We start from the raw sequence: 27,215 nt of genomic DNA on the forward strand, positions 1-27,215 counted from the left end.
GTATTGGAATTGGATAATTTCTTATTGAAATAAACAGTAAAAACTAATATGTGCCATTTTTGGTACAATATGCAAATAGGGGTTAACTTTGAAAATTTGAGCATGTATATAGTATCTCATTGCTATCAAGATCAAGATGAATATGGTTTATTTTTATAATAATTTCTATTCAAGTGTCTTAATTTTTTTTTATATTACATATTTTAATTTTTTCATCATATATAAGGCGATTTGTTATTACATACCTATATAGTTACATATTTTGATTTTTTTTTTTTTAATACATATAAATCCGAGCCCTACTAATTACCAATTATAATATAATTTAATATTATATATATATATATAATTTTATAGTTTAGGTAGGCAGTCAATTAATTTACATATTCGTTATTACTAAATATTATTTAAAATTAATAAATCGAATCAATTAGTCTATCTGATGCATTATTTTTTTATAACACTATTTTGTAAATACCTTCAAAAAATAATATCATTTGAATCAAAATTTTTTTCTTCTACCTAGATATTTTGATTTAATGTGCATCCTTCCCCTTGCTACCATAAAATATTAGTTTTAGATTTTTAGATTCGTGTCTGTAAATAAAAACATCACTGTAGTGTCAATGATTAATACAATTAAAATTATAGAAAACTACACACACTATAAAATAAATAAATATACAATATTATCCATAACAACTGTAACCATATACATTTTAACAACTCATACCTGGTACGTTGGTTCCTAGTTTCTTTATGGCAATGGCCATATACAACTTGTTTTTTAATTTATGTTTTAAATTAAGTAGAATATATTATTACAATATTATGTATTCTACATCACTAAGCAATAACTTTAAAACTATTCAACTACCTAACTTCACATTTATAATTGTTTTTTATATTATATATTTCAAAGGAAATTACTTCGATCCATAAATACAACATAAAATTTACAACATTTATATGGTTTTGCTAAAATTCTAAAACTTTTCACAAAACCATTTTTCAAATCACTAAAGTATTTAAAAATCTGAAATTTGCCAATTTTGAATGAAGTTTTTTTCTACATTATTTACAATTATAAACAAATATTACAAAAAAAATATTAAGATAGAAACTAGGTATATAAGTAAAATAAAGGAACTATAAATTAATTTAATAATTTAAACAAATCAATAATAAAAATGTAAACTAATTATGAATTTGTAAATTACAGTCACTATAGTCTATTTTTTTTAAATGTTGATTTGTGTACAGCTAACCTTTTCATGTTTAAGGTTTGATATTTCATTTACAATATTATACCTGATAATCAAATAAATACATTAAGTCACAATATTTTTATATAAATATTTATATATTTTTTAAAAATCCAAGATAAATATTTAGAATCAGTTAATTTATATATTCAAAACACATCAAATAGTATTATATATGTTACCGGCAATATGGATAATTTAAGTATTTTACAAAATGCCTAGGCATTATGCAAATTGCCGACCCATTTTTGGCAATGTAAATAAAACATATGATTTTCAATATTATTTTACATATAACCTAGGTATTTTATAAAATACCTAGGCATTATGCAAAATGTCAATTATATATAACATTATATTATTCAGATTAAAATCTTAATGAAAAAATCATTATTATAAATATATGCCAAGGTATATTTTTAACTGTTTTATTTTAAAGAAAAAATTATACTATTTGAAAAACAGATAAATGAATACTATATAAACTTAAATAATTATGGGATGCATAATAATTAGTTATAATAGATCAAATAACTTTAAAACTCTGTAATTTTTGTTTTTTATTTTAAACAAAAGTTGATTTTAAATTATATATTTGACCATATAAATGCTTGAACAAAATTCATAATTTTAATATGATAGGTATACCTATTGCTCTATAATTAATATTATTTATTTTTTTTATGATGAAAACTGCTGTTTCATATCATTAAATGTAAAGAATATAAATTCATACAAACATATAAATATTACTTTAGTAGTATTCTAGAATTTATGTACTGAATAATATAGCTATTTTTGGTATCAATAATTATTATTTACTAATTATTTATAATTGGTATCAAATTAAATACTTAAATGAGTTTTGTTAAAAAATAGGTTTAATGTATAAGATACATGTATATTAATAATAAGTTTCATTATAATAGGTAGTTATGCAAGTAATTATAACTGCAAAATTGTTTAGTAGTTATTAAAAATTAAATTTATTATCTGTCAGCAAATAACAGCAAAGTATAGATTCATACAAAAATAAACATAATAATTTAAAAAAATTAAATAAATATTTTTATACTGTAAACTGTTACCATTAAAACAAATAAAATGTTAATAAAAATGAAATTATTAATAATTTTCTTTTACTACAAATTGTTTGTGATTTGGCAAACAATAAATTTAAAAACTAGAGATACATTTATTTACAGATAATCTAAGAAGAAATCTACTATATGTATAATATACATATAGTATATACATTGTATATATTTTATAATTCATGATGCAAGAATAAATATTATACAAATTGTATATATGACCTCCTCCCTGAACACATCACTAAACATTTTTAATTATGTTTGTATCCATTGACTTTTTAGATATTTAAATAGATAACATATTATAATACTTGTATGGATTGTTTAGTATCAACAGTACTGTAGCAACCAAATATGGTGATTGGAGTGAAACTTCAAAATGTATTTTTAATTTAATAATATTAATAATATTATAATAATTAGATATTATTTTTAACAATTGCTTAAATTAATATAAAGGACGTTGAAATTGTTGTAAATAAAATTTACAACATTGACCGTTTTTGATTTTTACATAAATTGAATATTTTTTATTTTCGCGCCCTCTCAGGAATTGCGCCCGGGGCGTAGGTTACCTTTTACCCTCCTGGCAATGGTCCTAAGTACCAACATATTTATTTTTTTTTCACTTATATTAATAAGTAATTTTAAAATTATTGAAACCAATACCTACTTCTGTCTCTTTATCGAACCTAGATAAGATAGGTATACATTAAACCTTAGATAAATTATTATTCGGGGAATATATGTTGATAATGCTTAATGAATTAAGCTATATTAAGCCTAATGATTAAGAAACTAAATCTAGATGAATATAAATCGAATAGTAATCTCTTCATATAATTTTACCACGTACACTTAGCAACAAATCTCAAAATGAAATGATAAATATTAATAATATTAATATGATTAATCAGATAACAAATCTTTGGAGTTTACCTATTTCTTGATTTAAACAGTTGTCTCCTTTAAGTGTACAAACTTCTTGTCATCGGGAAGTTTAGACTCAAACAATGTTCTTTCCCATACATTTACTTCTGTAAAACCTTTTAAAATCACAAAAATCAAATAGTTTAACACTATGAAAAACAAAATCAATTAATTTGTGCTCGGTGCATACACTATTTACTGAGTGTTTTGTGGTATATCAAATATCCCAAAAATAACAAACATCAAAAATCAACTAAAATTAATCTAAGTGCAAAACAAACAAATAATGCAATACTTTATTCACTTGAGTAAAAAAAAAAAAAAGGATGAGAAAAATATTTAATAAAACAACTAGTAAATACAATTTTAAATTCTATAAAGAGTGACTTACATTTATAAAAAAGAACAGTTTACAATTTTAACATAAATAAATATTAAAAAGAAAAATTATTTCTTAACAAAAATAAGATTATTCTGTAAAATGTGTTATAAAAGGTACAATTTGTAAGCAGTAACTATTATAAATTAAGATTTCAGAATTCAGGTTTCAGATGAAAATAATTAGGTACATAAACAAAATTACTTTAATTAATAGATTTTTCTAACTACATAAAAATTTTAAGAACCTTTTTTTAAAAAATAGTTTATAGTATTTTGGCAAATATATGAAATTAAATAATTATTAATACTCTTAAAATATAAAAGAACTAAAAGAAAGAGATGATAAGGTTTACATTGTTGATTTTATCTGACTAAATATATTTCTAAAAAAAATATAATAGCATTGAAGAATAAATATTTAATCTTTGTAAAACGTAATTCAAGATACTATTTGTATTTAATTTAAATCACCCATATCATATTATTTATGTAAAAAAGTTTAAGTATATTGTCATGGTTATGTTACTAAGATGAGATATAATTTTTTTTTCAACACAAGTGATAATATTTAAGTAAGGACAAGTAGTTAACATTTATTTCTAATAATATAAGCTACTTGCATTACCATGTATAACACTACTTTTAACACATAAAGTGCACAGAATTAATTAAATTGAAAGTGATAAAATAACAATTTAGATCTAAATAAGTGGACTAAGGCATTTTTGTACTATTGTATTTCGCTTTGATAAACAATTATGTCTAAAATTTAAATGTAATAAAAATCATTCTGATAAACAGAAATATACACTTCATACTTTTGTGAATATTTTCTTCGAGGTGAATAACCAATTTTAGAATGACTCATGCAAAATATATTGACCAATATGTATAATACAAGATGGCTAGTTAATTATATATATATATATTAATGATTGTTTTCTTAGTATTGGATATAGTTTATTTATATAAAACAACTTACATATTAAGTTTTAATATATTAATTTTTTTTGTATAAATAAAATATTGTTCTATTTTTTCTATATTTTATTAATTTTATAAGCATTTTCAAATACTTAAATGATAAGTGCTACGGAATTTTATCTAGACTGAAAATTTGAATCAAGATTAGAATTCCCATACTTCTAATAAGGACCATATAAACCTAATAATTTGAACAAAACAAATTTGTAATAAACATTTATCAGTTTAGATTTTATTTTGTAGAAAATATAATACATTAAAACTTATATAGAATGCCAAATTAAAATTATGTAATAAATTCTAACCTTTTTTATGGTGAGAAAAGGGTAACTTATGTTTAGATTTTTGGGTAGAACAAAAAGTTGAAAAAACTTTTAACTGCCTTAACCCTAATTTTTTATTTTTTACAATAAGATGCTTCTAGTCCTAACCTATCTACATCTAAAGATATCAAAGGTTTTAGTTTTAAATCTAAATATACATTCATAAAATTGCCACGCAATTATACATTTTTAAATAAATCAAAATAATAATACATAAGAACATATTAGGTAAAAAATTTGGAATAATATATCATCTATCATTTTTAACATTATACATTTATTTTTGATTACTTTATTAATTAAATAATTAATTATCAATAAAAATCCTTGCTAACTTTAGATATAAATAATTTGGAAAATTTGATTATTTTCTAATATTTAATGAAACTTACACAATATGTTAAGAAAATAAAAACAAAACTTCAAAAATGCAATTATAAAAATATAGCATCAAAATCTATAATTTAAAAACAAAATAGGATAGCATTAGTCAGAGAAATTATCAAATAAATTTGTAGAACATTATAACATAGTATACTAGTTCATACATAGTAATTAATTTCTCTTTTTTTATGAAATTAAAGGTATGAGATCTCTAATTATATGAGAAATAAAATGTACAGTAAAAACTACATTGAACTTCGAAAAACGTTCATGCATGTTTTAAAAGTATAAAAAAAAGATTAAATTTATCAAGTTATAAATGTAATTAATAACAATTTTTAACATTAATTGAATTTAAATAGTTATATTAAAAAAATAAAAAAAAAATAAAGAAGTTTATAATAAATAAATAAGTACATATATATAATACAATATTCATTGGTTATTTTTAAGTCTCAATATTTTGAGCAAAAAATCATGGCTTGTAAGTATTTTGAGTTTAAGACTAAAGGCATGTATATATGTGATTATTTTGCCACATATAATTAAATGATTATTATTACTATATTTTAAATCTATTTTAAATTTTAAATAATATTGTTTTTGATCCATGGTAATAAATAAATATATAACTTGAAATATGATAAATGACAATTTATATATTATATTATATTTATATTGTAAGCGTGAGATTAATAAATGGTAATTAAGTGATCTAATTTTTCACAAGTCAAACAATTACAAAATTATAAATAAGTGGTTTTTATGTAAAAATATTTAAATTATAATTATTTTAATCCTATAGGTATGTTAAATTATGTAACAAATTATTAGTATGGAAAAATAATTTGATTATGTTATTTTACAAAAATTTGTCGGGTCTCTACGTCCTATCTTTGTTTCTGTTAATGGTCGTTTATCACATAATTTCCTAAAAGCAAATGAAGAACACCATTTAAATCTGTTTGAAGCTACATGATCAGATTTGCTATCAAAATTAACAGGAAATCCTTTAGCATTTGTAAAGGTTATCTCTTCATTACTAGTACATTTATTTTTCTTATCGTTATAATGAATAGTTTCATCATCTGCCACTTCTTCAAACCAATCTTCGTCTGATGAGCTATGATGACTCTGATACCTCTGTAAAGGCATATTATTGAAACTAGGATTTGACTTGAGTCTGACACGTTTATTATGATTCCATGCTTTTTGCATTATCATTGGAAATTTCCATTTGTGTGTATAGCAAATGCAATCAGACATAGGAAATATACTTTTATTTGTTCTGTGTTTATCAGAAATTTTCTTATGTATAAAATTATGCTTATTTATTTTCGTGCGACTTTCTACACAAATTTCTGTTATTGGTACAATTTTAAATTCACAACTGTGTAATGATGTTGACGTAGTTGGTTCTGGAGTAATTTTAATTTCTCCTACTAAAGTGTTTTCCGGGATAATTGTATCTACTATTGGAATACACTCATTTGAATCTACGCATAAACGAGCACCCAACAAAGCATGCAGTGGATTTTGGGTTTTGGGAGGCACACATATAAGCTTACAATCACAATCCACTCTGTCCACTATACCTGCATTGTTCTTAATGTCACATTTCAAGTACACAGGCTGTAAAAAACAAAATGGTATTTTTATTAACATTACACAAGAAAAATGTACTATAACTATAAAAAAAAGTATTGAGTATATTATTAACTAGTTAATGTGAACATGAAAATTAGTATTATCAATAACAGTTAAGTATCGAGATCATTAGTAAGTACTATAGCCAAGAAGCAAGTATACATAAATTTCTTTTTTTTTTCTTTTTACAACGCTTATTATAAATTCTCTATATAACAAATTGTTATAAAATATTTATAAGATCATTTTTTAGAAATCTTAAAAATTTATAAAAAAGTTAAAGACCACATGAAGTTCAACATTTTATTTTTTAATCAATATAAGATCAAATTTCCAATATATTTATGATAGATAACTGTAATAAAAGTATTTACTACAGTTATATATATATTTTTAAATACCTTATGATCTCCCATACCGGTTTTCTTTCCAATTAGATCATATTCCACTTCTGAATTATTATCTTCTTCAAATGCCTAAAATTAAGATTAACTATTGAGTTATATTTCAAATGTGAATAAATATATCATAGCATATTATGTTTGGAATGTTAACATATTTCTTAATTAAATGTTTATTAAGTTCGAATCAATGTCTTAAAATAAAATGATTATATATTAAGGACCCACGGAAACAGTTATGATTTTAAATAGGTAAGTCTAAGGGGAAAGTAAGTATAAAATTTAGAACAAGATTATTTTCTTCTGTATTCCAAGCAAATTTTGACCGATAGTCTCCTACACCAGAGTTAATCATCAAATTTCAAACAAGGAATTCAAAAATATCTAGTATAGTATCTATTGTGCATAGATATATTAAGTAATTACATTCTAAAACTCAACTAGACAGCTCTATTTGCGGACATAGATAACCATATTTTTAAGAATAGTGAATTGAATCATCACCACTAGAAAATATGAAACATTAAGATAATATAATTCATAAATAAAATATGAAGCGTGAAGTGAAAAGATGTGAATTTTTTATGACCGGTTTTAAATTAAAAATTCATCGTCATGTAAATCACAAAGTTGACAAATCAAGATTGAATATAAAAAAATAAATAAAGGAATATATTCATTGATAAGCGATTAACACCTTGTATCTCAAATTTTATTTTATAAAATAAAGTCTTACTGATATATATATATATATATATTTTTTTTTTAAAATAAAATAATTAACAAATTATGATTTTGGAGAAAGATATCAAGATCTTGGGAATTATGTGTAACTCTCTCTTCTAAAACAATCATTTACATTTAATTTACAATTAAATTTATAAGTTTAATGATAAATAAATTAATAAAATAATTTTAAACAATCTCTCTTATTAAAATAAATTATCCCCATATAGTCCGAACAAAATCTTTTCAATTTATTCCTTTGTTTATTTTTTCATACTCAGTCATCATTTTTTGACTTTGTGATTTACATGATGATGAATTTTTAATTTAAAACCAATCTTTATAGACCGTGTGTTCAACAATTTAGGGAACACTGAATGTTGGAATAAATCGAATTTTTTTTTGAATACCAACTGGTATTTTTGATACCAAATTCGGATAGACTGATTTTTTTCAAGTCATTTGGACCAATTAACCATGACTCTAAAACCAAAATTAACTGAATGAGAGCCATTTAAATTTTAAAAAATAACACATTTTTACAATTCATTATAAAATGCATAAGACCATTTATAATTATTTATTATTGGTTACTTTTTGAATATTTTTACGTATTTTTTTTTTTTTTTTTTTTATAAGTTTTATAAACAAGATTAACATAATATGGATATACAATTATTTAATTAAAATTGATTACATGATTTTCTGCATTTTATAATGAATTAAAAAATGTATTATTTGTTAAAATTTAAATGGCTCTCATCCAGTCAATTTTGACTTTAGAACCATGGCTAATTGGTCAAAATGACTTAAAAAAAAAAATGCAGTCTATTCGAATTTGGTATCAAAGATACCGGTTGCTATTAAAAAAAAATAAGTTGCATTGCGTATGCGCGTACCGAGAGGGTTCAAAATTTTAAATTTATCTGAAAATGTGTATTTATATACCACTAGTTTGTAAAAAAAAAATTGATTTATTCCAGCATAATCCGGTTGAGAAATTCAGTATTCCTTAAATTGGTGAACACACGGTATACATCTTAATACTTCAGACTATGCATTTTATTTATTTATTTCTACATATAAACTATTTATTTATATATTTATTAACGAGTAGTATTAACAATTTACTAATTTTATTTTAAAGGTAATTTATAATTTTATTAAATTAAAAAATTATTTTATAATACACAGGGCGTAAAACCATTAGTCTACACGAATGTACCAGAATTGCCTATACGGATCGCCGTTTGTATTTTTAATACACTGCAAATATATCCCATTTCCTGTAGTTTTCATCAAATCGTATGTTACTGTATAAAGTTGTACGTACTTATTTTCATATAAAAACGGATAGAATTGCATAATATATGTATGGCTTATAAGTGTGAATTTTATGATTATTTATGAATATGAATAGATACACAATTGTTAAGGATAAAATAGTAAAAGTTAACGTAAAAGTTCACAATATTGAAAAGGACTAAAACTTATATTGAAATCTTAATTCCTCATAAGTATTGCTTATGAAACTGATATATTTATTGATTTTTTTTTATTTCATTGATTTTAGCTATTTTAGGATAACTAACAAAAACTGTTTAAAATAAATCCTTTATAAGTAACTAATACCATTTATTAAACAATCATATGTATGTTTAATCAATGCTAATACACAAATAAAAAAGTATAACAAAAAATGTAGGTCGATTTGATTATACAGTCTAATATTAAATGGTGGTTGAGCATCTGCATATTTTCATCCTTTATAGTAAATCTTAAATAATATTGTACAAAAAATACCAATAAAAATTTAATTTTAAGAAAGTACTTAACAGTTTAGCGACTCATTAAGTTTGATATTAAATTATTATTTTAAAATTTACTGTAAAAATAAATAGTTGGATTTGAATAATAATTTAAGTTATTAAAGGTTTATGATAACTATAGAAGGATATTTTATAAAATTTTAAATGCATATGAGTCATGACTCATATGTTTTTAAATTTCTATACTATATACCATATAGATTAGTATAAAATCAATAGTTAACTTAAATATTCTTGAATAAGTTTTTTAGTTAAAAAAAAAATTACCTTTTCATTTATTAAAACTTTAGCTCCAGTACTCAAAACAATCCTATCACACCACGCTGGACACCTGGTTTTCATATAGTTCATCCCTTCATGTTCATTTTCTTCAAATGGATAACTTGGTTGAAAATGTATAGGAAATTCAAATAATTGATCCTTAAAGGATTTTAATTCATAATCAAAATCTTTTAACTGAAAATAAAAAAATATCTACTTCAAATTTATATATGAAATAGTACTAACAGTATTAAATTATCAAAATCATTAATATTCATTTATCAAAACTAAACATTTCAGTTTATTTTAAATTCAATTTATATAAATAATATAAAATAGCATCAGTTTGTAAATTTTGATGCTCTATTTGGAAGCTATACAAGAATGTTATATTATGTGATCTATAATATCATAATTTTTGTCAATTTATAATTAGAGAAAGGTTTCAAAAATGTATTTAAGTATTTGTTATTTGATTTTTTCTCGTTTTACCATAGTATTATTTATTATACATCAATATATAATTGATATTTATAACAGAGGACATATGGTGATAGATATCACTGATTTTTATCTGACCAATATTCTATACAATATGTATACAAAATACTTTAAACATATTATATTGTTTAAATATATTTTAATAATATAGTTATATTTATGCACAATTTTATTAAAAAATAAAATAATATATAATTTTTAATTTAAACATACAACAACTAAATCATGTACAATTAATTCTGTCACATTAAATCTATATTTTTATTTTCCTCAAAACTGGAAATTAATCCAAACTAAAATTGTTATTGTTCATTATATATAAATATACATAATAAATAAATATATAATATAATAAAATTGTATTATTTACTAAGTTAAAAATGTTTTTTTTTTTTAATTATATAGCATCTAATATAGAATTAAAATCCAATAGTTCATCTTGTTTTTATTATAATTTATAATCATTGATGAACATAATTTGAGATTTTGTAATCTATTGAATAGTATTAAATATATAGTATCTATATATTAAATTTTTTTTATATAAATAATATATTACAATACTTTCATTCGAATAGGATTTTTAATCTTAAGTTATTTTTATTAATAAAAAATACTAAGAATAAAACCTATGGTTATGAGTAAAATATATTACCCATGATCCAGATTTTGAAACAAATGTATTTTGATGATCTAGATGACAAAATTCTTTTTTTCTTAAAGTAAAAATAACCTAAAAAATAAATAAAATACTATTAATGTCAAAAACATAATGTATACTTTATAAATATATAAATAATACTAAAATCAAACTTAATATGAACATATTAACAACCAAATTGTTCAAAATGTTATTCAATTTAGTAATCATTTTTATGAATACTTACTTCCTTGGAACTATCAGTGTATTGAAAAACTAAATTATCTTTATCTACGTCATCTTTAACCATATCCAACCCCTCCACTAGTTTCTATACAATAAAATATAATAAGAGTTAAATAATTAAAACAAGTAAATAACCATGTAAAAAAAAATATAAATATATATTTTTACTTTTATAACAGCCTTAGTATCAGTTCGAAAATTAAAATCTCCAAATAAAAAAAATGGAGCAAATCCACATTCATAATTACGAAACCTAAAACCATACTATCTATTAATGATAAAATAAAAGTAGCTGTATATAATGCTCAAAAATATTTATTTTTTTATTATTTATAACTTATAAATTACATCAAAATTATTCTACTGAAATACCATTAGGTATTTATTAAGATTATTTTCTTACCGTTCTAAAGTATATTCAAGTGCTTTTTGTCTCATAATGGAATAAACTGAGGAATGCTAAAAATAAAAATTAAAATATTAATACTTGTTATAAAGGACATATTTATGTGTAAAATATGATCATTATAAATAATCTAATCTTAAACTTTAGTGGAACCTAATACAACTATCAAAAGCGATGACATTTCTTTCTCACAACTTTATAGTACGTCTATTAAGTACTTATTTTATAAGTTAGAATATTTTACAAGAAATAATGTTTTGTAATTAATGAATTTGAATTACTAATAATCTAAAAGTTACTTACAGATTCCATTGCAGTAAAATTTGATGCATCATGAAACAAATGAATATTTACAAGATCAAATATTGTACCATTTAGCTTCCATCTAGTTCTCAAAAATCCTTTTCGGGACCATTTGCACTACAAATCAATAAATAACAATAATTTAAAAATAGTTATGTGAATAATGTAAAAAAATAATATCTACCTCTGGGAAAAATTCTTGGGGAAATTTGGACTTTTCTTTTGTGGTAACATGTTCAATATTTCCAGAATATTTAGATTTTTCAGTGACAGATAAAAACTCTTTATCTAAACAAACAAAGTATTATATACCAGCGATTCTAAAACAGTGGGTCGCATCTCGCTTAGAGGTCACAACTTGCTTAGGGGTCACCAGCAATCTTCATAGGGTCGCCAATATATAAAATAACTAGTAAGGTATTTTTGTAAATATCATCATGATAATGAATGTTGAGAATTACAATTGATAAAAGTTTAGGATTTTCAATAAAAACATTATACATAAATCATATTAATTTATCACTAGTTTTTAATTTTATTATAATAAATCTTGGTAACAAATAGGGGGTCATGGAATCAAAAAGATTGAGAACTGCTGTTACATACTACAAATATTAAATAATTAATGACAAAAATATTAGTTTAAAGATTATTTTTCTAGATAATAAGTCATCAAAAAATTGGACATACAAGTGCAGTATGAACACAGGATGTGACCTTACTATGCTAGACCATACAAACTTCATTTTTATAGACCTCAACAAATAAAACCTAGTTGCTTTATTTTAAATGTGGGTAATTGAAAAATTTAACATACAAATAAAACTTTGATACGGTACCAACAATTAAAAAAAATAAGATACTGAGTCTTGATTTAAGTTTTTGTAACTTTGATCTTTGGATGAGATTATTTATAAGTATACCTGTTTTATTTTAACTTAGTCAAAGTCATTTGGGTTTAAAACATTGTTTTAATAATTAATATATTTTTTTTTATAATTTATGATAACCAAAATTGTAATCATTAAATAAATTATTTCAATATTTTTATTTAATCATGTCATAAATTAATTTAATTACCATTAAAATCCCATAAAGATACTTCTTTTATAGCTTCATGTATAAAATAAAAATTCCCCAAAGCCTGTAAAATAATAAAAACAATATTATATAGGTAAATTAATAGCCCGCATAACCAAATTTCTTAGAAGTAGCGTCATTTAGAAGGAACTGAGTAGCTGCTCTTAACACCTAACATCAGAAAACAGAATTCTTTCAAAAAAAATGACGCCACTAATTCTTGAACAATTATATTAATGAACAAAAAATAAAAGCGTTTAATTTTTTTTTTTACAAAAACAGCACACTATTTTTATTTCTTTATTTAAAATTTTTCATCATAAGGTTTTTTATATTAAAAATTTTAATTTAAATGTTTCGTTTAATAACACGAAAAAAAAATAAAAATATATTCTACTCCAAGCTGTTAATTATAAACAAAAATTAATGAAAGAAACCTTCATTCATAATATCAATAATACATTCAGTGAATTTTGTTAAAATTTTTGTTTTATAAAATAATTTTTCGTTATTCTATGTTGTGCTTTGTTATTAAACAAGATAATTTTCAATAAATTTGAATATATAATTTATAATATGTATCAGAAAAAAAAAATTTTTAATTAAAATGCATGAATATAGTATATACATTATACAAGCACTTAAAAATCTTTTAAAGAAATTATTTCAATTGAACTAAAAATTTGTCATAAATAGTGAGTTGCATTTGAAAATCGAAAATAAAAATATACCGTAACAATTATATTTGGCTAGTTACTGTAAAATTTTCTGCTGAAGTAAATTCTTCATCAAGAAATATTTGAGCTCTGTTGAAGATCCGTAATTCTTTGCTTGACATCAATAAACTATAATCAAATTAATTTTGATTAATTATTAAAATATTTTTATAAAAATTATTAACTTTATGTACTAATTATGATCATAGTAAATTTTATTAAATTCAAATTTTAAATTTTGGGAATCAGAAACTATTTTCCCTTTGAAATTTTTAATTAAAAATGTCTCAATTAAAATGTTTGAAATTGATTTTCCTTTTATCCAGTAGATTCGAACGAAATTTTAAATACATTTTTTACTCTTTAAAATAAATAAATTCTTAGTTTAAAGTTAAAAGTTTAAATCCATTAATATATTATTAATTATATAATATAAATTAAATTAATAAGAATTATTATTGGACTTTGGTCTGGTAGGAATTTCTTAAAAATTTAACATGGTCTAATAGTCGTACACCCTTTTTTCACACACGAACATTTAGCATCATCACATAGATTAATATCAAGCCATGTAAATTTCAATTATGGTTATGTAGAACAATAAAGCCAAAAATAATATAGAGTTATTCCAAAGCAACATTAAACATAAGTTGTAAACTCACACCATGTATAATATACATTTTCAAAGAAAATCTACAGAAATATTTTAAAACGTATATATTATATACTTTAACACTTAATTATATTTTATATGTCATACCAGCGGTGTATAAACTAGAGCAATGTTGTTGAAAAGTATAAGACAAATTGTATAGGACGAAATGCTCGGAAAACAGTGGAAAATATAGAACTATGTTTTCAGCAGATAAAATAATAATTAGTAGTTAATAATTATTTGAAGATTGAATCCGAAACCCAACAATCAATTTCTGTGCTCGTCAATATCATATTAAATAGGCAATGCAGAAAATTATCCACCCTTCGATAATTCATTTATTTGCAGTATAAAGCCTGAAAATAATTGGAAAAACATTACAGGTCTTAATATTCTAAAAATAGTATCCTAAAAATGTATTTTACATAAATTATTATTTATTACTTTTATAAATTAAATGTTTATAGCAATAATATCTAATAACAGTTAAATATTTACATATATTAGCCTTGAACAAATTATTATAATTGACCATTCAAATGAATAAAAGTTAACTTTAAGTTATATTAATTAATAACTAAAATTGGATAATTATGCGATATATTTTGGTGGGTAAATTATAGTGAAAACTAATAATTTTTAGTTTTATACTATAATACTGTATGTTAAAACCGTGGATCTATGGTTGTTGATACAAAAGTATTTTTAACAATAAAATAATTTAGTACCTACAAGTAATTTTTTTATTAAATTCAGATTTGTTTTCAAATTGTTAAAAATAGTTGATTTATAATTTGTATAATACATTTTGTTGCTTTCTTTAACTGACGCTCATAAATATTTTGTTGATTTTATCATAATAAATTCTAGGTTTAAACATTTGTCATTACACTAAAATGTTATTAGGTAATTACTAATAGAGAACAATTTACATATATTTCCTTTTTTAATTATCAAAATTATTAATTATTTTACTTAAAAATTAGAGCAAATTAATTCAGAAAATATTGAGAATATTTATAATTATTAATTAATATTTCTATGTTTAAAGAAAATATGTTTTACATTTATATACTTAAAAAAGCTCAATAAATTTACAATAACGTAATTTAAAAATTCAAGTATACTAATTTTAAATTGACATTACAGTTGACAATCGTACGCAATATTTGTAAGTAATAACTGAAATAACTGTAACTTGTAAGTACACAAAACCTATAGAAATAATAAAATTAAGTTTAAAGTATCTTACGGGAGTCCTTTCAAACATCTAATTGTAAATAATTTAGAACGTTCTTAAATTTATGAAAAATATGTTAAAACAATTATATCAGTTGCCAGACCTTTATTTTTTTTAGTTGTATCTTAATTTTGTAGATTGGTTCACCAAGACAAGCATTACTAACGTAGACACATTAAATAAATATGGTGTGAATCAAGTTTATTAATTTGAATTGAAAAAATGAACATAATTGTTGTCAACGAGTACATGCTGTCAGGTTAGGCAGTTATACGAAAATGCGTTGTTGCATAGTAACACAACAAGAAATACTAGTGTATGAAAACTAACCAAATATTCCCATATTTATCACGTATAAGTTACAAAAGTGGTTTAAAAAAAATAATAATGAGCATAAATATGTTATTCCATATGCATATGTAGTAAAATTAATTTACAACGCAATAAATATTTACTGTTAACTATGTCAGTCATACACCTTTTGATTCTTTAAAAATAATCTGAAGTACTAACACTTCGTTTTAAATTTTGACCAGCCTAAAAATTATTAAACCCAGACTACGTGAATATTCATTAACAAATATGAGATGTAGAGCTACTTAAGTTGTTGAAGAAGTTTTCTAATACATACAAGTGGCATCCTTAAAACTATGAAAAAATGAGTATATGACTACCCTGGTTAATGAATGTAAATAATTACATGTTATCAATAAAAAATTTAAAAAATAATATATTTACCTAACGAAAAAATCGACATGTTTCATGCTTTCTTCGTAATTTTTTCCACCAACTTCTTGACAATGCAAAGCAATAAAATATGGGTCCAATCTGCTTACAGTCTATAATTAAAATTATAGAAAATTAAATTATATCTAAACTATTTTGGTTATACTAACAAGTATAACACAATGAAATACAACAATGCTCAAACTTACGTTTAAAAATTCATCAGTCCATATTTTTAACATTACACTTGGCTGAAAAACAAGAAATACTAAATAAGGATACAAATTATTGTGAAAAGTTTTTAGTCAATGATCATCAATGATAGTCAATAATAGACCTACTGTGCAAAAATAATAAAAAAGAAATATTAATATTATCAATATAAAATACTCATTTTTTATTATTATTTATTTTTAGTTCGATGCACAAGAATAGATAAAATTATTTATGATGTTATTTAATTAACAATATTTTAACTATGAACGATCACCAAAATGACCTATATATCCATATTTATCACAACATTTTTATTCATTCTTAACTTTTATAATAATATTATTTGCTAGTTACAAATCGATTTAAATTATTGAAATGTGTGGATAAAAAACTAAAATTGTTAATTTATTTAATAAAATATTGTATACTCTTGAACATTTGTACACACCATAATGACTTATACTTGAGTACGGGTACGATTGGCAACACAATTAAATGCAATGGTGTATATAACACACTGAAAAAAGCTTTATCTTTCTAATTATATAGCTAACTGAAAATATTTATTATTATAATAAAAATAATAAAATATTAAATATATTATATTAATTTTCAACATTCAAGTTTATAACCAAATCATAATTACTAACAACTTGTGTGTATACTTGCCTATAGTATTGGTGCATTAAATTAAATGGGATTTCAAACAATAAAAATCAAAATAATAATCTCATATTGAAGTCAAACTATTATGATAAACAACGTCATAATATGTAATATCCTTTTATTTTTACGAAACATTCAAAAGTGTTTTAGTATTTGAGAATCTGGAATAACAAAATTGTAATTATTTAAATGCTCTGGCCATTTTCGAAATAAAAGAGAAATAATAAAACTATATTTTCCATCACTCCTTTCGTCGATTAATTTCAAAGTTCCTTCTCACATTACTACACAATACGTTCCTTTTTTAGTTCCTATACAAACTACAAGTTATGGGAGAAATAATCCTTTACACCGCATGATAAGGTTGGTCAATGAGAGCACCATTTATCAAGACTAGTAAAATGAGGTGTATTACTTTAATAATCTAAATACTTACTATTATACTTTAACAATTATTGTATTACTATGTTGTCTAAATCAATGTGTGTTATTTGTATTGATTATTTAACTTGTAAATTGTATACTGTGAAACTGTTGTATAGGGCCCCGCCCGTTCATAAATAAATATAAATATAAATATTTTGGTAAGTACCATCAGGACAGTCGCCAAGGTGGGAAACAAAATAATTTTGCTCCAGGCCTAGTCTAGAAAAGTGTAAAGGGAGTCCCCTTAAAGTCCAAATTGATTAAAAATACTCAAATTAAATTAAATTAAAACTTAAATTTATATTTAAGCGCTAGTATATAGATTAGATTTTCAATTATTTTAGTTTTCAAATAATTATAATTCCAATTTATTATGGTTATTGCCAGAGTGTGAAGAATGACATAATGTTATTCAAATTTACGTAGAAATTCGTTAACGTAAGTAATAACGTGACAACATCCAAATCTTTATTTTCTATGGCTGTTTATTATATAAATTATTTAGAAATAAATAAAAATTTTATTATGCGTAGTAACTTAGAGCATATTGTTGAGAAGTTATTAAAATATAATTAATTGTATCTATGTATTTAAATAACAATTTAAATAAAAACTATATTTACCAACATTTTGCAAACTTGGTGTGTAATTTTTATTATACTCATATATTATGTGATGATTCAGGAGCCTCTGAATTCATTTACCCTGAGCCCTAAAAATCCTTATGATGGCTCAGGCTACCATATTCACATTCCTAATTATTTTTGTCAGTATAATAATAATAAAATACAGAGTCCAACATACAGTTTATATTTATAACATGTAAATAATCTTATAATATAATATATATTAAAATATTTAACATTAAAGAATAAAGTCACGAATTGTACTAAATTCACTCTCGGATTTACCATTTTTACTTTTTATTTTAAATTTGAATATTAAAAAGATCTATTATTTCAAATTATGTTTCTTATATAATCCCAACAAACGAAGCCTTAAAAATAAAACTTAACTTAATAAGGAATAAGTATACAATACCTAATATATTATGTTACGTCCTAATATCAGTTATCAGTAATTATTTTTTTAGAAATAACAATACACTATGCTCACAATAGAAATTTTTAATTCAAAAATAAACATTTATCTAAAAATATTATTATTATTTAGGGTAAACTTTTTAAGTCCACAATACGTATGCATAAAACAAAAAACTAGAATAACAATGTTAAGTTTAATCATGTCAATACTATGTAAATGCGTTTACCTAATGTCTAAAATGTAAAGTATAGCTAAAAAAAAATTAACAGTTATATTATAAATAATATACATCAGAAAAAAATAGTAAAATACAGGAAATCATTTATTAATAAAAATCATAAACAGGTTATATGAATAGGTTCCTACGTCTAATACGGGTCAAAACAAGTCACTTAACGATCTTTGATCAGTAGACATGCAGCCTTTGTAAAGGTTAGTATTTCAGATAAGCATTTAGAAAACATTTTAGATTTTAGGTTCTGTACTAAACAAGAAAAATTATGAATTTTCTGTTTTTTTTTTATCAGTTAATAAAGTGGTAAGTAAATAAATGTAAAACTATGTGACGTATACATTAAATTGAAAATTGAATATTGATTATACTTCAAATAAGTATTTGCGACATCAAGAGACAATACCCATTGTTTTAGAAAACTGTAAAAATAACTTTACTCGGAACAATTTTTTGAACTTAACGGCCATCATTTTGAAACTTATTATGTACCAATAAACGTAAGATGTAATAAATACATACTGGTTTTAATACTTATAATTTATATATTTCCGAATTATTCAAATATTTCAAATCATCTATTTTTTAATAAGATAATCATACAAAAATGACCAACCAATGTTTTTTAAAAAAAAAATGTATTAGAATTATTTTCTAAAATATATAATTTACTCAAGTTGCCTCAGATAATTGGTAAGATGAATTAATATAAATTGTGTTCGGTGTATCCAATTGCCGAATTAATTTTATTATAATAAATAATAACACCTTTGAGCCCAACAAATTTTAGTAATAATTATAAATAATTAATTAAAAACATTATTTAGTAATATTTGTTAAAGACTTCAAATTTATTAAAAATGTATTACAACTTTAACTAAACCTAATGTATGACGTATCTACACGATTTACACACGTCATTCTATGATTATATAATACGTCAATACATAATGATGTCAATAATGCTAAAATTAAAAATATTTGCTAATTATAACATAAAGAGAACAAAAAAAATACAGTTACAGGAATTAAATTTAACACTCGTATACTAGTATGATAGAAAATTGTATGGAAGATCCTATTATAATATCGGTATCATTATGTATAGAATTTAATAATTTAACTGGAAATAACTGCTTATCGGTAAATCGATATTAAACTTCAATAGTGAATATAATCGAAAAATAATTTAAAAGTTTTATATTTTTTTGAAATTTGCTAACTATATAAAATGCATAAAAATATAGTTTTCCAGAAGCATAAACGACATTCATTAATTGTAAATCATCGTTCATTGTAACATGTAACAGACACTCGGAAAAATAAATTATTATTTTATAAAACTGAATACGCAAAACAAACCATAACAGGTGTAAACTACTAAAATACATTTTTTGTGGCATGCTCAAACAATATTTATTAATAACAATGACAATCATTTCGATTTATGCATTATACTTTTTTTTCTAAAAAATATTCATAACATACATATAATAATCAAATTAATGTACATGAGAACCAAGAGTAGATAATATAAATTATTCAACATATTAATATAAATAATCATTATGACCTCAGACTACATCATTTAAATTAAGATACATTAATTTTTGTTTAGACTAATTATTAGTCATATCATATTAGTATTATTATATTTGAATATCTAATTTGCAGAAGGATTGATTTATCTTAAAAAATATCAAGCATTATTATTTTAGCTTGATTACTTCTAAGCGAAAAAGTATTAAAAGTAGTAATTGATTAAAAATTCCTTTAGGAATGAGTTCATAAGAATTCATAGATAGAAAAATTAATATATTCAATGAAAAAACTTTCATTTTTGAATAGAATATAATAACCTCTAACGAAAATAATAAATTAAGTAAATGTACTCTAAATGATGGTTTTCTTTTTAATTATGTATTATTTTAACTATTAACAATTTTTCATTTCATACAGTAAAGTAATTATAACCTAACATTTTTAACACATTACGTTATTTCTGATAATTTTCATTTCTTATAAACTATAGTCTATAGATGCCCTATATAAGTGGCGTATTTATAGAATCATGAAGAAATTAAATAAATATCCCAAACAGCATTTTTTTAATAAATATCCAATTTCTATACATAATAATACCTATGTATTAAATGTTGAACGAAGAAATATATTTCTTATAATTTATTATATCTTTCATGCCATCAAAATTTTAAAACTTTATCAAATGCTAATGTCTTTTAATTTTTATTTCAGTAAGCTACTACTAAAAATCAAACTTCTCAGAGCGATAAAAAAAAAAAGCCGACAAATTACATTTTGCCTATTTTTATTCAATTTTGAGTGAAATAATTGTAGAAGTGTGGCCCTTTTGGCGGTTATTATTTTCTTAAACGACATTACATATTTTCTTTAAATTTTTCCTTAAAATTAACCCAAGTTTATTCAAATTGTATTCTAATTCTAATTTTAAAAAAACTCAGAATTCGATACGCGTCTTTTTTTTTATAAGCACTGACTATGTACATTTTGAAGACATAAAATTTTTCACGAAATTAACTATTTTTTATTTTTAAATTAGTTGTTTTTTATTTGCAAGACCAAATAATAAAATTAAAGTCAAACCATCTATAATTCTGAATAATAAAATAATACTAAAATAATTTGATAAAATGACTCAATAAGAATCCTGGAATAAAATTTAAAGATTTATTTTTAGTTCTCTTATATCTTTTGTCACATATTTTAGACAATTATCTGGTCGTAAAATGTATAAAATATTTCAATTATGATTAGTATTTTATTTTAGGTTTTATTATACTGTAAATCTTTTGTCATAAGACCTACTGACCTACAACTGTGTGTATAACTAATTAAATGTATAAGATTAATTCAAAAACTAATAAGAGAAAAATCTATGAACTTGTCCCAGATAATAATGGCTAAAAATTAAATTACACGCTAAAACATTAATCAGAATATTAAAATTTAAAATATTCAATAAAGAAAAAAAATATGTATATAGATATAAGTGAAAATCAAAACCTTCATCAGGGGCGGATTTAACAATTTTTCGCCCCTATGCCAAATTAAATTTGTCACCCCCATCAAAAAAAAAACTTTTAAACTCCTATTTAATAAAATATCCTCAAATAAATAAATGTTTTCAACACCTAATATGAAATTATTTTTTCATTTAAGTAAACTAAAAAAATTCTGATTCAAAAATAACATCTTCTATTTATTTTTTTAAAGTAACAATATTTAAAAGAAAAACATAATTTAATTATTATAATAAAAAAAATTAATTATATTAATTAATTTAATACATTTAATTTAATTTTAATGTTTACATTTTTAATTCATAGTTAATTTTTGCAGTTTACATAGGTTTTTTTCTAGATTTAATTATTGAGAAGTCATCAATAATGTCTTCATACGCTAATGATGACGTTAAATCACTTTCTATAGTTAATATGGCCAAGGAATTTAATCTTTCTTGCGAGATGTTGATCGTAAATTATTTTTCATTCTTTTTAACACCGAAAACGAACGTTCGGCTGCAAGAGCGTACCCAGGATTTTTTTTTTTTTTGGAGGGGGTCCAAAATTTTTATTTTATCTGATAATGGGAAATTAAAATATACTATATACTATTATTATACTATTTACTATTAAATCATTGAGTATGTAGAAATTTCAATGGGGGGAAGGTCCAGATCCGAAATATCCCCCCTTGGGTATGCCCTTGTTCGGCAGTACAATTAGTAGCTGGTGTTGATACAAATATTCGAAGGGCAATTTCAATATTTGGATATAGATCCTTCATATTACGTTCATAAATTACAAGCAATCAGTGGCGGAACTAGATTCTTGGAGGCACGTGTAAAAAATTTTCATGGCGAATTTCTAAGCCAGAATTTAAAAAAAAAACTAAGAATTTTGTTCGTAACATCTTTATTCTTTAATACATATATATATTATATTACCTGTATATTATATATTATTATTAATAATATATTTATAAATAGGTAAATATTGAAATTAAGTTGTGAATATTTATTTTCGGATTTGGTTTTATGCAAAAGTATTGATCAATGGCGACATTTTTGATTTTTTTGCACGTTCGTTTTCAATAGATATCATGGCCAAACCACTTAGACGTGTTTGAGACATAGTGTTTCTGAGGTAGCCTTTTATTGACTTCAGCTTTGAAAACGACCTCTCAGCACTGACTACAGTTACTGGTAAAATGAGAAATTAATAAAATGCCTTTAGTAATTTCGAGAAGTTTGTCATTAGATTATTATTTTCAATATATATCAAAAAGATTGAATAATGTTTCGAGCTCAAAAGCAAATAATGTTCTAAAAGATTCGATTTGATTGGTTAATTCTGCCGAATTAAATGTCAGTAGGATACAAGTTACAACCGATAATTTATTTATGTGATAAAATAATTATTCTGCATTAGTATAGTTATAACTCCTTTTTTTTCTAGGATATTTTATTTAAAACAAATAAATGCATAAATATCTACCTATCTTCATATTATATTAAGATTTAGTAACTATTTGATCATGCTAAATTACTATTATTCTGAACCTCCATAACTAATTATGCAATAGTTTACTTACAAAAATAAATGGAAAGCTAAAAACTAAAAATAAACTTTTATTAGCTTATTAGTTAATTTTTTATATTTTAATGTTTATAATTTTCTAAGTTAAATCGTTGAGGCCACTCTTATGCTGAGGCCCATGTGAAATTACACCTTTATCTATATGTAGCTCCGCCACTGCAAGCAATAGTAATAATGGTGTCATTTTCTTTTCATTAAATCTTGTAATTTGATGAGAACGAAAATGTAGTAGTTCATTAATAAATTCATTTTTTTCTAAGTCTGATTTGTATATGCAACATAACTTATTTGCTTTAACCCTTACTTCAGAGTTTTCCAATGTATAAAGTTTAGTAAAGAAATCAAACGGTTTGCAGAATATTTCATATGCTTTTCGTCTATTACTCAATTCAGTACCTAGCTAATCTATCAAGTATAATATAGAATGTATTAATTCTAAAATTAACTTTCGCTGATATTTCTACTAGTCCATCTCGAGTTTCGCCATGGCGATTGTTTTTTTTCTTTTAATAGATTTTTATTATAGTATTACGAGACATTTCATAAACAATAAGATCTTCTTATCTATCTTCTTCTTCTTCGGGTAAAACGGCCGCTAGGACCATCCCGTCAAACATCTTTTCCTCCAGCCATCTCTGTCGGATGCTCGTTCTTTCCAATCTGATCCTCCACCTAAGGCACTTACATATTTTTTAACCAGATCTTCCCACCTCATACAAGGTCTTCTCAAAGGTCGTTTCCCAGCTGGATCTTTCTCTAACACTATACGTAGCAAGGGATTCTAACTACGCCAAGCATGTCCAGCAAACTATAGTCTTCTACTCCTTATTGTCTCTAATATATTTGGCTTCTGGAAAAGTAATCCTAGTTCATTATTCGTTCTTATTCCCCTACTCAGTGCTATTATTATCTTTCATCGTTCCATAAATATTCCTTAGAACTTTTCTTTCTCATACTATCAGCTTTCTTTCATCTTCTTTCCGTAGTGGCCATGTTTCCGCACCGTAATTTATAAATGGGCGCAGTAATGTCATATATAGCTGTATCTTAAGATAAGCTATAATAAAATACAATCGTCGTTGTCGTAGACAAGTTCCTAGGAAAATATAAATATTAGTTTGCTAAAAATAAACGAATACAAAATCCACAATTTAAAGATTTTCGGAGTGATAGATAAAATTTTAAAAATTATGTACCTGATTTTACAAAAACAAAATAAATACTCAACATAATTTTGTGCCCTATGCGGCCGCATAGGGCGCAGTGCCTTAAATCCACCCCTGACCTTCATTGTAAATTAATTATTTTTTAATTTAATAGTACATGTAACATGTTACATGTCACAGGTCAAAATAAAAAGTATAACAAACATAAAAAATTAATTTACTTATTAATTCATTTTCATTATTAAATATTTTCAATTTAAATTGCCAATAGAAAAATTATCCGTTTATTTTATTTTTACACATGTACATATTATTCTATCTAATAAATAAATAAAATAATATTCTAAAGTAATTTATTTTTTATTAATTTAAATTATCAAACTATTAAAGGTAAACTAGAAAAATTTACAACAGTAGAAAAACTTGTAAAAAAATTCATATTTAATTGTAGACATCCAAGTATAATAAATATTTGGTACAAATGAATTACTCAATATATAAAATGTGCATTATAATACAAAAACCAATCTTCACCTATTGATATTTGATTAAAAAAAAAAATTAATTATTCTGTGCAAATTAGCAACATATTAAGTGTACAGATACAAAACAAAATGATAAAGATAATTTTAGTTACATGTAAAGTAAAAGTTATGGATAAAATCATTTTATTCCTCTGAAGAATTTTGATCAAAGTAGATTTCATAATATCTAGATAATAAATTTAAAATGTATATAATATAAATAATCAGGCCCTTAAGATATAGGTGACATGAAGTAATTTTTGGAGCAATTTAAATATTAAATTAAATTTTAACCCGGGTTCAGTAGTTGAAAGTAGTTTAGGTTTTTTATATTATCTCAAGACATACAAATCTATTTAAGCATACTTTACTCATAAACATTTTAACTAATTTTTCATAAATTAAATTTAAAAAAAAAAAACAGTGAGTAAGAACAATGTTCAGTCACAGAATGCTTCTGCATTAGGTAATGTATTTATTAGTGCAACTAAAATAAAATACCCATTGATCAAAAATTAACAGAATAAAAAACAATCATTTTTAAAAATGTGTTATCAATTTTGAGTTTCTAAATTTAGATATTTTAAAATTTGAGGAGTTATAAATGATAAACAGGTATAGTATATGTAATGTTAATTTACTATTAAATAATATCAAAATATTTTTTTTATATATGTATAATTATTTCATAAATAAAAAAAAAGATTTCTTCCTTCAACTATTTGTTAAGTTAGAAATGAATAAGAGTTGAATTTAAAAATTATTCAATACCAACAATTGAGAAGTTTTGATTGATCAGCAATGAAAACTGAACAATTCTACTATTAGTTTATTAACTAATAAATAAATTATATTTTTTACTCTTTTTCAATATTAACGATTTATTTGAAAACTAGCGGAATAATATAATTTATAATACGACGATACAGTCACAGTTTAAACGACTCTGCGGGTAAACGGCGGTGTAGCATTTCACACGAGTTCGCAGCAGTACACGGAACAGCGGATTGCCGGTGAATAGTAAGGCTCGATCGAACATTATCAGATTGTCGGTTTACACATAATGTAATAATATTTTATAGTCGTGACTCACGTTTTCAAAAATTGAACCAATGTTGGCGGTGACCAACAAGACGCGAGTGGACGATTCGCACGCCATGTCGATTCCGAAACACTGGCGAGTAATCGATTGCAGCAACAGATATACAGTGGTATGTGGTGCGGCGACGGCGGCGGCGGCAGCAGCTACAACAGTTACTCAGTCGCGATTTCCCATGGTTCGACGGGAACGGGTCCGGCGTTCACGGAGCACCAGCGGCGGCGATTAATCACGTACTACAGCGGAATACGAGACGGCGTTCCCGCCGACATAGGACCGCTAACGGCGTTCGATCGTAACGACAATGGTGCGCGTCCGCCGACATACATACTCGCGCGCAGTTGTACGTACTACTAACACAACCCGTTGTACTCGTTAGTTGTGTTACACGCACACACGCACACGGCACGGTTGAAAAGCTGAACCGTCGCCGCCGCCGCTCGTACCTATACAATATTATGATT

At 23.4% G+C, this 27,215-nt stretch overlaps 1 protein-coding gene across 1 annotated transcript; it reads right to left on the reverse strand.

The window, feature by feature from the left end:
- Positions 1–6,021: 6,021 nt before the first annotated feature.
- LOC112680285 (type I inositol 1,4,5-trisphosphate 5-phosphatase) lies at positions 6,022–27,209 on the reverse strand. The gene is made up of 14 exons (XM_025550326.1): positions 26,746–27,209; positions 16,948–16,989; positions 16,751–16,851; positions 14,159–14,246; positions 13,402–13,465; positions 12,506–12,609; positions 12,322–12,438; positions 12,016–12,071; positions 11,781–11,865; positions 11,614–11,697; positions 11,382–11,459; positions 10,232–10,420; positions 7,410–7,484; positions 6,022–6,993 (listed from the first exon to the last, which is right to left on the reverse strand). The coding sequence occupies exons 1-14, from the start codon at positions 26,809–26,811 to the stop codon at positions 6,214–6,216; spliced, it is 1,929 nt and encodes a 642-aa protein (XP_025406111.1). The 5' UTR covers positions 26,812–27,209; the 3' UTR covers positions 6,022–6,213.
- Positions 27,210–27,215: the final 6 nt, after the last annotated feature.

Source organism: Sipha flava, unplaced genomic scaffold (assembly GCF_003268045.1).
Source record: "Sipha flava isolate LNK unplaced genomic scaffold, YSA_version1 176_pilon_pilon, whole genome shotgun sequence".
NCBI classification, from domain to species: domain Eukaryota; kingdom Metazoa; phylum Arthropoda; class Insecta; order Hemiptera; family Aphididae; genus Sipha; species Sipha flava.

Excerpts from the sequence above, each read along its gene's own strand:
- LOC112680285 (XM_025550326.1), bottom strand. The coding sequence starts at position 26,811 with ATGGCGTGCGAATCGTCCACTCGCGTCTTGTTGGTCACCGCCAACATT. Across the intron at positions 16,852-16,947 it reads GGACTGATGAATTTTTAAAC|ACTGTAAGCAGATTGGACCC; the intron begins GTAAGTTTGAGC and ends TTTTAATTATAG. Across the intron at positions 12,610-13,401 it reads ATCTTTATGGGATTTTAATG|ATAAAGAGTTTTTATCTGTC; the intron begins GTAATTAAATTA and ends TTGTTTGTTTAG.